The sequence below is a fragment of the Macrobrachium nipponense genome, chromosome 8 (genome assembly GCF_015104395.2).
Source record: "Macrobrachium nipponense isolate FS-2020 chromosome 8, ASM1510439v2, whole genome shotgun sequence".
Classification (NCBI taxonomy): domain Eukaryota; kingdom Metazoa; phylum Arthropoda; class Malacostraca; order Decapoda; family Palaemonidae; genus Macrobrachium; species Macrobrachium nipponense.
Genome location: NC_087203.1, coordinates 65326869 through 65345326, shown reverse-complemented (window position 1 = coordinate 65345326; position 18458 = coordinate 65326869). Strand labels below are relative to the sequence as shown.

Sequence of the window (18458 nt, the reverse complement as noted above, 5' to 3'; positions counted from 1 at the left end):
TCTGGTCAGGTGAGACAGGCCTAGCCCCTACATACGTAACAAGAGAGAAACTCTCTAGTCCTGGGCCACCCTCCAAGCAAACATATCTGCCTGGTCGGGTTGGCGGTACAAGGAGCCACTAAGGGTGGAGGGATATACTCAGTCCGCCTAGCCTACCCTCCAAAACCTAGCCTAGGTCTGGTCGGATAGGCCAGGGAAGGGCATCGTTAAGAACTTCCAACCTCATCAAATAGCAATACAAGACTATATTCGAAAACTAAACTAGAAATATACATGCATGAGTACCGCGAATGAATGAGGAATCTTCACCTCTAAAAATAAACTGGCGTACCGCTAGGCTAGCCTAGGATGCCAAAAACACAATACTCGCACATAACGTCATGAAGCATATCACCGTATGCACGAAAGGGAACCAACGCGCTCCTGAGGGACTGATGATAACGAAAAAGACCCTATAATAGGCTAATAACATAAGATCAAACCATAAAAAACAAAGCCTCAGTATACGTCAGGAGCAAGACGGGCCCTATAATAGGCTAAAAACGTAAGGATAAAACCGTAAAAACAAGGCTCTCAGTATTCGTAAGGAGCGAGAATGACGATAAGGAATACGAAAACAGTAGCCTATACAGTGAAGTGCTGAACGGTGAATAAAATACACCGCAAGATAAAAATGGATATAATCACGCACGCCGCCAACCATGCATCCAAAATGGCAGAACATAAGAGCGTCATACCCGGCTCCCAAGAACAAGAGACTTAAAATACGGGCCAAAAATGGATGCATCGTTGCCCCAACGTGTTCAAAAACGATAAATGGAATACTCAACTTAGATGAAGAAGCTTCTTGATCAAGGGAAGGCATGATGCTTCCGAAGCAGAAAACACTTCCTGGAGACAGCGAAAACGGCGCGTGCAGACACGAGAGTGCTATTTCAGGAATGAGGGTTTCTGGCAGCGGTAGTAGTAGCGAGCGGAAGGTAGACGTTGTAACGGCACCTCTCTAGAGGGGGATTTTGAGAGAGGAGACTTCTAATTGGCAAAGCATCTGTGGTAGTGGCTTCCACTCGCCCCTGTGCTATACCGACACTCTATGAGGGTGAGCGAGCTGGAGGTAGTAACTCCAGCATTCCGTATGGCTTTTTTCTATGGTATATTTAGCATTTATTTATACCTAGAAATGAGTGCTATAGGGACATTTCACCGGGCGACACAGGTCGAGTCCAGAAATAATTAAAGAAGCCACCAAGATTCTCAAAGGGAAATTAAAAAGAATTACTATAGACTGGATTTAATATTAAGAGCAAAATCAGATGATTTTTAAGAGATACAAGAGAGAAATGGAAAGCAGATGACTGAATATCATTATACAGTATACAAAAACCAAGAATGACTGGTAAGGAAGGAAGAGAGATGGTGGTAAAGAGAATATGACCAAGTGAGTACTGCATATGTGGTGTAAGAGTGAATATAATATTGTGCAGCAACTGTAATAGTGTGTAAATAGGATTACAATTTGAATAGAGTAAGGGATTTCTGATACCCAGCTTACATAAGAGCTGAAAGTGATGAGATTGAGAAAAATTACTATTATCTAGCAGAGAAGACCTTGAAGTTAAATTACCTTTCTTTGTAAACTAGATACCCACAGCCTTATGTATTTTAATGCAAAGCCAATATTTTATAAACAAAATTAGATTCTGGGTACTATCCTCACTTTCTTCTCTTTAACATTTAATTTTTCTTAATACTTTTATTTCTCAACCTCTGTCACAGAAAATGAATGCTAAATTTTATTGATCTCCACCCTCCATTACTAGACTCACCTTTATGGCTTGGTGTAACATTTCAAACAAACTGGGTCTGAATAAGAACTGCCCCATCTTTTCATCAGTTCTTCTAGAACCATTTATTCGTTTTTCTTTGAGTTCAAGTGTTCTTGATACTTTCTGGGTTACTTTTTTTGGTACAAAGTAAACATCTTTGGGATTATTCAAGCTTGATAGAGCCTGTTGAAAAAAGTAATTTTTGAAATATTATAAAGCTTTTTTTTTATGTTGCTCGTCATGTTTCTGTTAATTTCCTTCCACATGACCTCAAGCACAAAAGAAGGCAATTCAATTAAGAGTCATCAGTGTAACTTTTTAGTAAAATATGTCTGATAGTGTCTCTTACATTTTTGTGTGAAGTATAGCCGATCCTCCAATTAACAGTTACCTTAATTATATTTCTTCAAAAATATCATATCTAAACAGTATCAGTAAAATTTATTTACATATATTCACTCTAAATTTGTAATGTCTTAAAGCTAAAACAAAATGAAAACCTTAGTAAATTACATCAGAAGAACTGCGAACTGGAGACCCACTGCGAAGGGATGCATCAGGTGCTGCCATACTATGCAGATGTGCCATGAGGGACATAATGGAATGAGTATCATGAGAAACTACCTGGTTTGCAAAATCCATTAAGGTGTGGTCTTCAATCTGGAAAGATATTATTTTTCTTTCCATATACAGCATAATTAAAATAAGAGAAACCCCCATTAGGAAAATATTTTAAGAAACTTAAAACATTTACCTTCTATGTGCACAATCATATATAAAACTTAACAGTGAGGCCCTGTTCCACAAAAATGTCCTAAAAGTTCCTTGTGCTGAATAAAATTTCAGCTGATGTTTTACAAATGCAATTTTAAAGGATTTAATATCGCCTTGATTATGGATATCAGTTTTGCTTCATCAAATGTTCGTGATAATTTATTTAGGAGAAAATACTGTAAGAGCTTACCTTATCTTTAAGTTCCTGGTAGAGAAGGAATCGCTTATAGAGTGTGTGTATGGGTCGCATGTACTCTTCCATTGTATCAAGGGCAATTTCCCATCGAACCATATCTTGCATTCCATCAGTCAAATCTCTAAGAGAGTTGGCAATTCCGTGGACCTACAGAATAGCAGAATGTTGTAAGCTGGAGGCTGTTAGATAACAATAACTGCAAATAATAAATGTAGGAATCATAGTTACCCCGTCTGAGATATTTGTCAAGTTATAAATGTACCACAGTTATTTTTTATCTTACCCCATGTTCCATTTGATCAAGTCTTCGAGTCAGCAACTCGAACATGGCAAGAATCTTTCGATCGGCCATGGGAATATAAGATCCAAAGTTCATATCTGCTAAGGAAACATTGAACACCTGAAAGTATTGGAATTCATTATATTTTTGAAAAAAAAAAAAAACTAGAAATTTTTGGCCATAATGGTTCATACAGAATCTTTTGATTAGCATAAAGTTGTACGAAAAACAATTTTTCAAGATACATAATTGTGCATTATAATATTTTAAAATTTAAAATAAAAACCATAAAAGGTATAGTAAACTATTTTCTAGTGTTGCTGAATTTATTGAATTTAAGTGTATGCATGTGTGTCAAAAAAATGTAGACCTTAAATGATAAGTATTCCATCTAAATGTATTTAAGTAATCCCACTTTTAGATTCATAGGGCTTGCTCGGAGGATTTGTTCTTAAAAGAGGTGAAAAACTTATGTATTAACCTTTAACGCCAATTGGACATATTAAATGTCGACTAAAATTGTCTGTCGTATGCCTTACAGACCTTACAGACCTTACATCTTGTTCGGGTTGCCCCAGGTCCCTCAGTGTGAGAGGCACCTCTAATGTCTACCAGAGAGTTGCTAGTACATCTTCCGGTATATTTTGCATCTTCCAATCTTGGATGGTCTGGGATGCAGTTTAGATATTTGTCGAGCTATTCTTAAACACAGCTACGCTCACTCCTGATATATTCCTCAGATGAGCTGGCATCGCATTGAATAGACGCTGCATTATCGATGCTGGTGCGTAGTGGATTAATGTCCTGTGTGCTTTCCTTATTTTTCCTGGTATAGTTTTGGGCACTATTAATCTACCTCTGCTTGCTCTTTCTGATATTTTAGTTCCATGATATTTTCTGCTATTCCTTCTATCTGTTTCCATGCCTGAATTATCATGTAGCGTTCTCTTTTCTCCTTTTTAGACTATATAATTTTAAGAATTGTAGTCTTTCCCAGTAGTCAAGGTCTTTAACTTCTTCTATTCTAGCTGTAAAGGACCTTTGTACTCTATTTGTGCAATATCCTTTTGATAGTGTGGGTACCATATCATATTGCAATATTCAAGTGGACTACGAACATATGTTTTATAAAGCATAATCATGTGTTCAGCTTTTCTTGTTTTGAAGTGCCGTAACAACATTCCCATTTTTGCTTTACATTTTGCCAACAGAGTTGCTATTTGATCATTGCATAACATGTTCCTATTCATCATCACACCAAGGTCTTTAACTGCTTCCTTATTTGTGATTGTCTCATTATTAGGTCCCTTATATGCATATAGCTTTCTTTCTCTGTCTCCATAATTTATTGATTCAAATTTATCAGAGTTAAATACCATCCTATTTACCTCTGCCCAATCATATACTTTGTTAAGGTCTCTTTGTAGAGCGTTCCTATCTTCATCACAAGTAATTTCTCTACTTATTCTTGTGTCATCTGCGAAACTACTCACTACCGAATCCTTAACATTATTGTCTATGTCTTCAATCATAATAACAAACAGTATTGCAGCTAACACCGTACCTTGCGGCACACCGGATATTACCTTGGCTTCATCCGATTTCTCGTCGTTTGCAATAACTATCTGTTTTCTGTTGTGTAAAAATTCTTTTAACCATCTTCCTACTTTATCCACGATATGTGTTTTCTAATTTTCTTCGCTAATAATATTATGGTCTACTTTATCAAAAGCTTTTGCAAAGTCTAAATAAACCACATCTGTTCATTTCCGCTTTTCATATTTTTGAATATGTTCTCACGGTGGACTAACAGTTGGGTTTGTGTACTTTTTCCGGGTACGAAACCATGTTGTCCTTTATTAAACAAATTATTTTTTATGTTTCATAATATTAATCTTTTTTTTCATTACCTTTCATATACTTCATAATATGTGATGTTAGACTCACAGGCCTATAATTACTTGCCTCTAGTCTTGATCCACTTTTGAAAGTAGGGGTAATATATGCTAATTTGTGCTCATCATAAATCTTGCCTGTATCTACACTTTGTCTTAATAATATTGCAAGTGGCTTTGCGATAGAATGAACTACTTTCTTTAACAAAATAGCAGGAATTCATCAGGCCCTGCAGCAGCTCCATTTTTAATTTCATTAATAGCCTGCACAATATCAGCTTCATTAATATCTATGTCAGCTAAATATTCACTATTTTCATCCATTACTTCTATATCATTATCTTCATTATCTATTCTAGGGGTGAATTCTCTCTTATATCGTTCTGCCAGTATGTTGCAAATTTCCTTTTTTCATTCGTTAATCTCCTTTCAATTCTTAGAGGGCCTATTTCTATTCTTCTTTTATTCATCTTCTTCGCATATGAGTATAATAGTTTGGGATTTTGCTTGATATTTAATAGGGTTTTTTCTTCCAAGTCCCGTTTTTCATTTTCTTTTGATTGTATAATCTTTTGTTCTGCATTTTCTATCTTACTTTTTAGTTCTATAACTTTCCATGCATTTTTTTTTTTTGCTAGACTTTTTTCCACTTTTTGATTTTCTGGAACAAGATCCTTCTGTCTCTTGGTATGCATGACTGATGTTTACTTTTCTTCTTCGGTATATATTTATCCACTATTTTCTCTAATATTTTATATAATATCTCCGTATTTACCTTTATGTCATCACTTACGAAAATATTATCCCAATCTTTGTTTAATTCTTCATTTATTTCTGACCATTTTATTTTATATTTTTACTGTAGAAGTTGTATTTTCCATATCCTTCCCACTTTTTCATTTCTTGCTTATCTCTGTTTTCACTTGCTTTGGAATGGACTGTTAATTCTATGACATTATGGTCTGAAATACTCGCATTATAAACTATTATTTCTTTAACATAATTCATCTCGTTCACAAATACTAGGTCTAAAGTATTTTCCTTTCTTGTTGGCAGGTGATTTATTTGTTGAATGTTGTATTCTAATAGCTTTTCGAATTGCCTCTTATCTTCTGCACTACTATTACTCTCTTTTTTATATGTATAAGTACATCCACAATCTCCTATTCGTTCTTTCCAGTCTACGAAAGGAAAGTTGAAGTCTCCAGATAGGAGAATAGTCCAGTCCTTGTGATTTCTACATATATCATCCAATTTTTCTATTATTAAGTCAAACTCTTTAGTATTAGGAGGTCTATATATTACTATGTTCATTAATTTTTCAGATTCAAATTCTACCGCTATTAGTTCACATTCTGAGTTACATATTTTCTCATATATTTTTCCTTGTTTTTTGTCTTTCCCATATATTGCGGTTCCCCCTTGATTCCTATTTTTTCTATCTGATCTATAAGTTTAAAACCCTTTTATTTGATCATCATTCCCAGTCTCTTGGAATACCAGGTTTCACTTATATTCATTATATCTATTTTCTTTTCAATTTGGGTTAGTTCTTCTAAGTACTCTATTTTTCTTTTTGAGTTACTCGTAACTAAACCCTGCGCATTCATCACTATGATGGTTTGCGTGTTTTCTCCTTCATTTAATATTGGTAATAATAATGGATTTTCCCATGTCTCTTTCCTGTTCTGGTATGTTGTTCTTTTTTTCATTTCCAGAAATTCTGACATTAAAAAATCCAACTTTTCCATAATATTTGTTCTTCCTTCATCATAATTATTCATTTTGTGTCTGAATCTGCAATTTTCTCCATATCTGCAATATCCCCTTGCATAATAAAAACAGTTATTATCTCTTGGGTAGAATCTTGGAGCTGATGCATTGAAATTTTTTGCTGGCACCTCTGCATATCTCGTTGATGGCTTGCTTTTTTCTTTTACCTGATATTCTTCATTCCTCTCTTTATTTGTTTCTTTCTTATTTTGGATTTTATTGCTTGATTGGTTATTAATTTGATTATTTTTCATGGCTACAGGGTGATATCATTTACTTTTTGTCGAACTTATATCCTTTTCCTTCTTTTAGGTTTTTGCATATTTTTGGATGTAGATCTCTGCAATCATCCTCATATCCATCTAAGTATGCACATTTACCATATATTTCATAGTTGTGACATACCTTAGGATGTTTGTAGTAACATTTTTCTCCATATCTGCAATTCCCTCTTTTCAAAAGGTTGCAGACTTTGTCTTTTTTGTATATTTTTTCCTCTTTCCCGTCATTGTGTAGATCTGGGTAGAGCCTCTTCGGCATTTTCTTTTGTGCTGTCATATCGTAATTTATTTCTTCGTAGGTATGCTGCTTTATAGCCTCATATGTAGTATCAATGAGTATCTCTGCATCCATACTTTTATCTTGTTCTTTGTTTTCCTTATCTTTTTCTGTCATTTCAGTTTTGTTTACTTCTCTTACGTTTTCCTCTTCTTCTTCTTCTTCATCCTCAACTATTTGTACATTCAATCTTGATTTAATAACATTGTCTATCCATGGTAGACATGTTGAGCAAAAAATTCTTGTGTCTTTTCTCATATCTTGCATTACCTCAGCACACTGTGGATGGGTCGGAATGTTGCCATGCAGCACATTTTCTGATTAGGTTTTGTGGATTAACTATGCTATACCACACCTTACACAGTTTACATGCTTTTGGCATTCTTTTTCCTAATGCATCAATTAGGATATTCACAAGGTTCACTTTATTCATTTTCTTTGTCGGAATATGTTGGTTTATGTATATTTTCTTTATGAGTCTCTTGACCACTTGGATTTTATTTGGAACTTCTTCAATTATTTTCAAGATGTTTTCATTTGATTTGTTCCAGTTTGAAGGATTGTATCCTTCTAATATATCTATGAATGATTTTGTATCTTTTTGGTTAGGACTGTTGCTGATTTCATAGATCAGAAATGCCAGTTCCCTTCCTGCTACCTCATCGTATTGCGAATCTGCCAAGCAAGCTAAATCTCGCCATTTTTTTCCGCAGTTGGAGCTTACTGCCATCTTGTTCTGATTTACAGTATTTCACTTGATAAACTAACTTAGAAGACGCTTTATCCTACTATTTTCACACTAATCTTATCACCGATAGTTACGTATGTTAAACTTGTGATATCTGTTGATTAATCTGACTTCGACCAGGAACGTCTCACCAATTGGACGTATGGTACGTCGATGAAAAAGTTTTTTTTAAGATTCGCGGAAAAATAGTTATAGGCCTACTAGGCAAAAACTTATGAATCACGTGCCTTGGGGGATGCCAGGAGTTCATGGATCAAGCTGTTGTTTTGTTTACAAGCGTGACCCAGGTGCGCATGCGCGAAATGCCTTCTTCTCGCATCAGCCAGCATCAGCAACACGTTGTCCGAGAGCGATCTTTTGCCGCAATCGTGTTTTGCCGAACTTTTGCGAGAGTTTGAGTATTTATGGTGGTACAAGACGTACATAGAGATGTCTCAACGTCGTATGGAGTGCAAAAGGCGGGTTTTACCCCTCGTGAGGGATCGTGGTACCCAAGATGACCTCGCGCCTCAACGCCGTTCCGTGCAGCCTCCTGTGGACGAAAGTGTTCAAGGACCACAACGTGTGTCTCGTGTGCCTTTAGTAACCCCTAGGAAGCATCGGGGTGTCCTTAGGGGCATTTGTAGGCATTTGGGAGGCCTCAAACCAAAGGACATTGACAATTACTTATTAGAGCTCGATCTGCAGCATGTCGCAAGTCCTCATTTTGATGGCTGTTGGTCATCTAGTGACGAGAACATCACTCCCGATGTTAGTGATGATGAATATTTGCCCCTAATGTCTGTTCGAGGGTCACATCCCGAAAGTGAGCTCGAATTTAGTGGTTTTAGTGCATATGAGGGGGAATCTGAGGAAGAGGAGGAGGAAGAGGAGATAACGTCGTCTAGTTTTGTCGGCGATGACGACACAAAGTGAGGGCCTAAGTGAGGGAGATGGGCCAGTGGGGGGGGGTTTTGAGTGCGAAACCGTGCCCGAGCACGTGCACGCATGCGCACACGCACGTAGAAGGTCAGAGCATCGCGCCAGCCAAGGTGAAGGTCGGTTGTCCGAGAGCGACGAGGGGTGGTCGGAGGACCCCACCCCGCCTAACATGCAGCCATTCACGGCAGCACCTGGGCTCACTGTACCTGTTCCTCTCACTGCTCTGGGGTTCATTCAGCTGTTCCTTACGTGGGAATTGCTTGAATACCTGGTAGCAGAGACGGCAGTCTACGCTCGGTACTGCCGTGACGAACTACGGACGACATTGTCGTATCGCTGGCGGGGCTGCAACCTCACCGACATGGCGCATTTTTTGGGGCTCCACATTTTTTTTGGTATGATGCCTGCTGCCGTCAGGCAATATTGGAAGTGGAATTTTCTTTTAAGTACGCCCAATGTGCCCGGCGTTATGCCCCGTGATTGTTTCCTGGCATTGGACAGGTATTTCAATGCCCCGGAATAACCCTGATCGCCTCATCTTAGTCCGCCCAGTGTTGGAGTACAGTGCAAAATTCTCGTGGTTCCTGGCAAGAACCTTTCTTTGGATGAGGGGATGATGCCTTACAAAGGACGTCTTAGCATTAAAGTGTATAACCCCAAGAAGCCGAAGAAATATGGAGTGAAACTTTTATTTATTACGGAGTCCAACACTGGATACGTCATGGACTTCTCGGTGTTCAGTCTTGTGGATCGTTTCTGTAACCAGGGATACCACCTGTTTATGGATAATTATTATAACTTGGCCCAGGAACTGTATGAAGCAGGTGTGCATGTCAGTGGTACCCTTCGGTTGGTGCGTGGGGCCCCGAATGTCCTCAAGAGGTTCGCTAACCAGCCGCAATATCTGGCAAGAGGAGAGACAGAGTGGTGGCAGAAGGGAGCTGTCTTCGTCATCTGTTGGAAGGGGGTCCGACTCGTCCCCATGATTATGATGAGTCATGAACCCATCCAAGAGGAGATCGTCCAGCGGAAGAAGACACGTCGGCAGGGCCGAGTTATGTATGAGGAGTTTCGTGTCGAGCGGCCTACCGTCATTGGGAACTACAATAAGCACATGGGAGGAGTTGATCTCTTTGTGTGGCCTTCCATCACTGGCCTCCTGCCCCGAGCTGCAGATTTGCCCCTAGAGGAAAGGGCAGATGTTAGGTGGGGCAGATGTTAGGTGGGCCAACTTCGGTCGTCCTGCTCCTACCGCTGCTGCCGCTGCTGCCAACGCCCCTGCTGTCGCGCCCCTGCTGCCGACGCCCCTGCTGCCGCCGCCCCCTGCTGCCGCCGCCCCGCCCCTGCTGCCGCCGCCCCTGCTGCCACCGCCCTTGATGATCCCGCCCCCGCTCAGATGACTTCTTGTCGGATAGCGGACCCAGTGTGTAGGCTGCAGCCAGGGGATCACACACTGGAGCTCCTACAAGGGCGCAGGCAGAAACAGTGCCGGGTGTGCCATATGAATGGCAGGAGAGACACCCGGTTCTTCTGTCGCACCTGCAAAATAGCTCTTTGCAGGTTCGGGGAGTGCGACCACAAGTACCACAATGCGGTCGTGTATTGGAGTGCGCCTGACGTACCGACACCGGAGGGCGCAGCGGGCCGCCGCCCTTCAGCAGTAAGGGCGCGCGTCTCCCTCCTCCCCCCATACCTTGTCATGTCGAGAGGAAAAAAATGCAAGACTCTTCAATGGAGGAGGGAGAAAACAAGAATAGTACAAAGAGTCAGGATTATGAGTGAGTATTCTGCATTTATTTTATATTTAGTTTTATATTTATTATAACTTTTTATATATCTGTATCTATTAATGTATTTTATATGTTATTTCATTTTATGTGAAAAGAAAAGTTTCACCTGCATTCCTTTTAGTTATGTATTCATACCAGAATAGAAAAATGTAATATATATATATATATATATATATATATATATATATATATATATATATATATATATATATATATATATATATTGGTATTATTGGGTAAGCAAAAAATCTAACATTCTAGTAATATTCAATCATTTATCTTCATTTTGAAACAAATTCGAAGTCTCTAGCACAATATTTCGATTTATGGTGAATTTCTGAGAAAAACTTTTTCCTTCCTTCCGCACGCGGATTCTCCGCCGCAAATCTCCTAAATGCTTACGTCACATTCTCGTAATATCTGCTCCGTTTGATATTAGCCGTTATATAGTTTTATATATGAAAATGTGCGCAATTCCATGTAGAATATAACAAAAAATAATTGAAGGACGTAGCTTTTCTTACTTTTGAAATATTTGCATATAAATCACGATAAATAGAAAAAAATCGATGTTTGGTCAACTTTGACTCTACCAAAATGGTCTAAAAACGCAATTGTAAGCTTTAACTCTTACAGTCTAGTAATATTCAATCATTTATCTAAACTTTGAAACAAATTCGAAGACTCTAGCACAATATTTCGATTTATGGTGAATTTTTGATAAAACTTTTTCCTTCCCTCCGTGCGCGGATTCTCCGCCGCTAATCTCCGAAATGCTTACGTCACATTCTCGTAATATTTGCTCCGTTTCATATTAGCCTTTATATAAAGTTTTATATATGAAAATGTGCGCAATTTTATGTAGAATACAACAAAAAATAATTGAAGGTCGTAGCTTTTTTTATTTTTGAAATATTTGCATATACATCACGATAAATAGAAAAAAAATAGACGTTCAGTCAATTTTCACTCTACCGAAATGGTCGAAAAATGCAATTGTAAGCTAAAACTCTTACAGTCTAGTAATATTCAATCATTTATCTTAATTTTAAAACAAATTGGAAGTCTCTAGAACAATATTTCGATTTATGGTGAATTTAAAAAAAAAAACATTTTTTTACGTCCGCGCGTTACGAATTCATGCATCATTTTGTGATTATATTTTCTCTGTGTTTCTTTGATCGTTTTACTATGTGTTATATACCAAAATGATCGCAATTTAGTGTAAAATACAACAAAAAAATTAACTCGTTAGCTTTAACCATTTTGCTCACAGCACGAGTTGTATACAATTATATATGAAATTTTTTTCGCGCTTTCATATATCTCAACATTTATATATATATGATATTTTTTTTCAATTTTGATGGTTGCATACTAAACTTTAGGTAATGACAAAAAAAGGAGCCAAAAACGAACTATTAATCTTAAAAACTAAGCGTGCTGTGATTTAAAAAGAAAAAAAAATTCCACTTCGGCGCTCACTCCAGAACCCCGCCGGCATACGGGAGATGATTTTTAAAATACTGCTTCGGCGTTTAAGGGTTAAGAGCCCAAAGGGAACAGCTAGAACTGAAGGAATGTTGCCAAAAACATACAGTATTATATCTGCTTTGGGATAAATAGGCCCACTGTACTAAGTGGTACATCTTGCAGGTAGTACAAAGTATACACTCTTATAACAGCTGGTCAAGGCTTAGAACTGTATGAAGCAATTCTTATAAATACTAATCACATGAAGACAGTAACACCAACACATACCTGACTGGAGATGATATTGATAAACTTTGCAACACCCATGCCAATCTGACCAATGTTAATGAATCCTTGGAGTGCTCCTTCAACATCTCCTCCTAGAATTGGGGTAAGTAGGTCCAAGATGCTTTTCACTGAAAAAAGAAAATGCAACATAAACTGATCTCATGCAAGAAGTCTGTTAAAAGTTTTCAATATAGACAGCTTCCATTTAACATAAAGGTTAGCTTCCTCTATTCTTTCTTTTTACTTTTCTTTTAGGCATGGAAAGTTATTTTACTAGCCACCCTCAACAGATAAATTATCTCTTACCAACATATTCATCAAAGTCCAACTACTGGTAACTGGCCCTCTCTAACAGATAAATTATGTCTTACCAACATTATCATCCACGTCCAACTCCAGTGAAGATGTAGGAGGAGGTACCTGGCAGAGCAACCCCAGGACCAGCAGTAGCGTTAGCCACCTCATCGCCCTGTGTTCTGTTTCTCTTGCTTGTTTTAAGCTATTCTGTCAAGAAAAGAAAATACACTTCTTATTTAAACGAATAATGCTTATCACAGAATACACTGCATGTGTCATATTAAAAAGTACAGCTATGCTCAGAACTCATACTACATGGCTGCATCGGATTTTGTTCAAAATTCACTAACTGGCAACTAACCTACTCCATATTTATCTGTTATTTCAATGTGAGAACACGATTATTGTGTAAAATAAGGCTGTAATATGTTTCATAAGAGTGAAATCTGTCATATATTTCAAAACTGTAAGAAAATGTCACATGTAGCCCAATTTCAGAAAAAACACTTACAAAACATTTTCAGAACTTTGGTTCATACATCGCACGTGCTGATGCATTTGACCAAAACGAAGTCATCATCAGACCTCAGTTCTCAAATGTTAAATAAGAAAAATTTTAAAAATTAGTCATAGCATCAACATTGCTTCCAAAGCAAGCATGGAATTTGAAATAGTCCTATTTGATTGCTTTTACACCTCAATGCTGAAAAAATTAAAATATGTATATACAAAAGTAGAATGTGCCCACTGATATCAATGTATGAGGGGAGCATGGGAGAGCAACCATTAAGTGTGTTGATGCAACAACCACCTCCTGGTGTAACATAGGTCTACAATGAGTAGCGACAATGAAATTATCTTACACACATTTATTTAATATTTGTTAGAGGAATACTTGGATTTTCATACAAAATTATTTTTTATATTTCTTAAATACTTCAAAGTTGACGGCATACTATCAAATATTCGGTCAAAGCCAAGATTTTGTTCCTAGGCCTAGGTGTGTTAGATTTCTTTACTTTATACTTAGCATTCACATCTCTCTACTAACAATTTCTGGTCAGAAACCAAATGAGATTATCTACACATTTCTGCACTTCAGGTTACCTTATGAAAGAATAAATTATACACCAAAAGCGAGAAGGACTTTTAAGAAAATAATATTTTTGGCCAGTTGAAAAACAAGTGTTCCATACACCTTGATATTAATACTTATGATATTTTGATTAATAGCCATCTTCTCCATACACATAATCAAAATCATCATCATCTTTTATTCATCAAATAACAGGTAATCTCTTCAAATTAATTCATTAGTCACAAAGATTACAACTCAGAAGGCCTAGATTATTTTTTTGGCTTATAAATCATTTTGCAACATCCAGGCAGCTAGAACACAGCATAAAACTTCAACATTCAAAGAAACCTTGTAATTCATATTCCTATTTTGAAAATGTTGTTACAATGACTGTTGAGCTTATTAGGTCTACTGTTATAATGCTTCAGAGATAGTTACTTTGACCAACCCGAGGAGCATGTTAAGCGCGCTGTCATTGACGGCACAGCTCACCTTATCACGCCATACTTTGAACTAAGGAATGTGAAGAAACAAAATCAGTTCAAGTCACACAGATTATGAAACATACCAATGGATAAAAGGGATCATATTTATATAACCATAAGGAAAGTAGTGCTAGCTGTGAATTCGCAAACTTTTTGACATGTATTACTTTAGAAATAAAAAATAATAATAATGTTCAACACTACTTGGCATTGTCACACTGAGTCTGAGAATCTGGACGATACAAAAAGAATGTCGCATGAGATTTGAGCATCACTGTACATGCTGAGGAATATGCAACTGGAATGTTTAGGGTGATGTGGGTGAATACCGACCGAGGGGGAACACTGACCAAATGCTCTGGTACGAAAACTATTTCATTGATTGAGTGCTTGATTTTATAGGTTTTAGGCATAATGCCAAGCACTTGGGCAAATAAGGCCGTTCAGCGCTGAAATGGAAACTGACAGTGAAAAAGTTTGAAAGGTGTAAGAGGAGGAAAGCCTCACAGTTGCACTATGAATCAATTGTTAGGAGAGGGTGGAACGTAAGATGGAAGAAAGATAATATGAAAGAAGGTACAGTAAAAGTAATGAAAATAGTTGCAGCTAGAGGCCAAAGGGATGCTGCAAAGAACCTCAAGTAATACCTATATTGCACCGCATGAGGTGCAGTGATGGCACTACCCATTCCCCCCCTACGGGAATGAAAACTATTTCAAATTTTGTACTGAAACTGACAACCAACACAGCAACCATCTCGGTGAACAACACGAAAGCGACAGGTTTACGCCATAACGGCTGTGTTTATCAGGTATGAGAATTGATTTTATTGATGTCTGTTGTAATTTTTCACGCTTCTCATATAGTGTCTCTCATCCGTGAATATGGCGTGATTGTTTCTAGTTAAGTTTCATTATGATATTTAGCCATATTGACATGTTATTGAGTGCAATGAATTGTGTTCTTTCGAAGTGGCTGCCACGGCACTGTTGTGAAAAAAAAAGTTTTGCAATCGAGCGAGTGTCCTTACATCATATGAACAATGATTGCAGCGGTAATAACTTGTACAGGAGGAAGGGGTTTGGAATCGCATGGACTTTGGCAGTGGAGACCAAGTGTTCAAGTCCACTGTCCTTACTATCCAGTGCTTGGCATATTTCCCTAAAATCTATTTTGCTTCGTAAATTGTTTATATTTATACACTTTCTCTTGTACTTCTTTGTCTTCAACTAAATTTAGCGTGTGTCTGTCATTTTGCAGAAAGGACAAAAGCATGGCAAGTGTAATGAAACAGAAAGCAAACACATTCAAACTGACTGTTGACAGAGAATCTTGGCAAGCTCATAATCTGCTTGCATAAACAGATTAAGTAAATTGCTGTGAACAGCAGGTATGTTCAGATATCTTGGCTAGATTCTCTTTTGAACACACGGATGATGAATTGTAACGCTACTATTAAAATTCAAAGTAGACATATTAAAAAAAATTTTCCTTATTATTTTGTAGCATCCTAATATGTTTCCTGTACATCTTGTTAACTACCAAGGCTTGAAGAGATGATCTTACAGGTAAGCTTAATCACCCATCACCCCCTCCCCCCGAAGGTTAAGGCTTCATGAAAGTGTGAAGTTCAACATTACACGACGACAGCTCTACATGTACGCGCACTTATACATTACTTCTAGATAAATGTGTGTATTTTACTACTTGATATGCGTACATGAATTTATTAGATTCGTGTGTGGATTTTGAGCGTCAGAATTGTATTGATTCTCCTGGAGTCGAACTCAACCCTTTATGTAGTAAAAGTCTGGCTTTTTCTTCCGGTATTAAGGCTTTAACATACCGGCAGAGAAGTTTACATGCAGGGAGAATTTGGGGGTTCGGGGAAAAGAAATAAAAAAGTTGTTGTAAATAACTTACAATATTTTGGGAGTATAATGATAATTAATTTCTTACAAAAAATACTTATATTTATATTTACATAATAAGAAATGTGTTACCTTTTCGATATCCACAAGGATAACCACTTTCACTAAGTATCTGGGTTACAGATGCTCTATAGCTATAAGCTATGAAACAGCTGTTATGGAAGTCAAGGTTAGTTCTGTAGTGTAAAAATATACACTGGTTCGCGCTATGAATCGAATGACTAAAACATTTGTAAAATGTTAAACCCACTGCAGTTCAGTAGCTGTGTTGCTGAAGTCATTTTTTTTTCAGTGAAAATATCTGATTTTGGGGAATTATGTATATGATAGTGTAGTTCTTCAAATGATTGCCGTTTTCTCTCTCTCTTATTTATGCTTCATTTATACAGGTAACAAACAGTCCAGTATTCACTCTTACTTCCTTTTTGTGCAGTATTTATATTTTGGAGAACTAGTTTATGTTTACATTACCATTTATCAACGCGCATTTCGGATGCGTCAGACTTTACATAGCTTCTGTGGGAATCGAAAATCATAGTAAATCAGGTTTCAGAATATTATTTAACTTTAATTGCAAATAAATCGAGTTAGATGAGAGAGAGCTTTGTCTGAAAAAACTTGCTATATATATAATATATATATATATATATAATATATATATATATATATATATATATATATATATACATGTATTTATGGTTAGTTGAACATTTAGCATTTAGTTTACGTGTCAAAGTCAGTATATGGAAACTCTGGTTATTCATGTTCACTGTCGCACCAGGCTCTGTCATTTCTTCTCACAGGATCAGCAGTTACGTACGTCAACTATAAGACAAATACTTTATCATTCAATGTTACGACTTTAGTGCGATTGTGTACAAGCAAAACATACACCATGCACTGTGAATTTTGCTTCGGAATTCCCCACATTGAACCGAAGGTCGCGTGGCTTTCAAAACGTTTACTGAAGACTGCCGCATTTTTTATCGTTAGTGTATGTGAACTGTAGCAGTATTTTAATCAGGAGTCAGAACTGTAATTATGTAGTAATAATTTTATTACGATTCGTTGGCATAGTTAGAGTAACAACTCGTTTCCTATTTTCTTTCCCCAAAAGATATTCATTTGTAATGGTATTTCATGTTACAATTGGATGATATGCAATACTGACAACATCTTGCTGTTAGATGACAGTTTCTTTGTTAATTCCATTCCGTCGTTTTCATTTTCTTAACTTGTTCTGTCTCAGCTCACTTTAGGACAACACTGTGACTATGCTGCGAAATATAGTGTGAAAGAGTTGATTTGTAAAGGAAGTGCCGTATTGATCTATTCCTTTATTCTAATATTCGATCATTTAACCTTTCTTGATGGTGTGGAACGTGATAGTGAAGTTCGCGGTCTTCAGACTTCGAAAGAACAATCGTGATGAATTTGATCATCTCAGATCATGCTTCATTAAATCTGAAGATTGTTCAGGACAATATTTACGAGTAAGATGCCTTTAACGAGTAAACATCTCAGATTGCTTAGCTCACTTTATCAGTACTTGTACATTATAAGCGTCCACGAGATGAATAACGAGTTTCGGGAATTCCATAGACGTAAATTGCATGCTGATACGCGACCACGTCTACTACACGAACGAGACCAAGGTCTAATCTACACTTCATACGAACGTTATAGCTTTGTATGTCATACGTATAGCCTATACCATCGATATAATCCATATTGTGAGTAGGAATGTAACAAATGGCATCGACAGACATCGGTTGTTGATTTTAGTCTGCAATGAAAACTTGTACTACTTAAAAGAATCCCATTATCACATCTGTTGCGTCACGTTGCGCAACTTCGAACACTGAACTCAGTTGCTAACTAGTACTACTTATCATTTGAGAACTTTACTTTATCTTCCCGCCACTGACCAGTGGCATAAGGCTGATACAGTTCCTCTCCATATCTCTATCCCGAGCCATTTCCCTTGCTTCCTCTAGGTTATGGATTTCATCCTCAAGATCCCTGACAACTATGTCTATCCCCCTCGTTCTTGGTCTACCCAGCGGTCTTCTTCCTATTTGTACTGCTCTCAGTGCTGTCCTGGGGTCTCTATTCCCATCCATCCTCTCAACATGTCCATACCAT

The 18458-nt window shown here is 37.3% G+C and overlaps 1 protein-coding gene across 4 annotated transcripts in view; it reads right to left on the bottom strand.

Annotated features, from left to right (window-relative positions):
- The window catches only part of LOC135222808 (uncharacterized), a 271962-nt gene that overhangs the window by 219338 nt on the left and 34166 nt on the right, over positions 1-18458 (bottom strand). For 2 of the 4 annotated variants that reach the window (XM_064261110.1, XM_064261112.1), the window contains 6 exons: positions 12894-13026; positions 12523-12650; positions 3080-3196; positions 2791-2943; positions 2340-2486; positions 1827-2009 (listed from right to left, as the gene is read on the bottom strand). In XM_064261110.1, coding sequence (XP_064117180.1) covers positions 1827-2009; positions 2340-2486; positions 2791-2943; positions 3080-3196; positions 12523-12650; positions 12894-12987 — 822 coding nt within the window. In that variant the 5' untranslated portion in view covers positions 12988-13026. Of the gene's footprint in view, positions 1-1826; positions 2010-2339; positions 2487-2790; positions 2944-3079; positions 3197-12522; positions 12651-12893; positions 13027-14335; positions 14372-18458 lie in introns of those variants that run through there. The other 2 variants (XM_064261109.1, XM_064261111.1) reach the window with 2 other exon arrangements.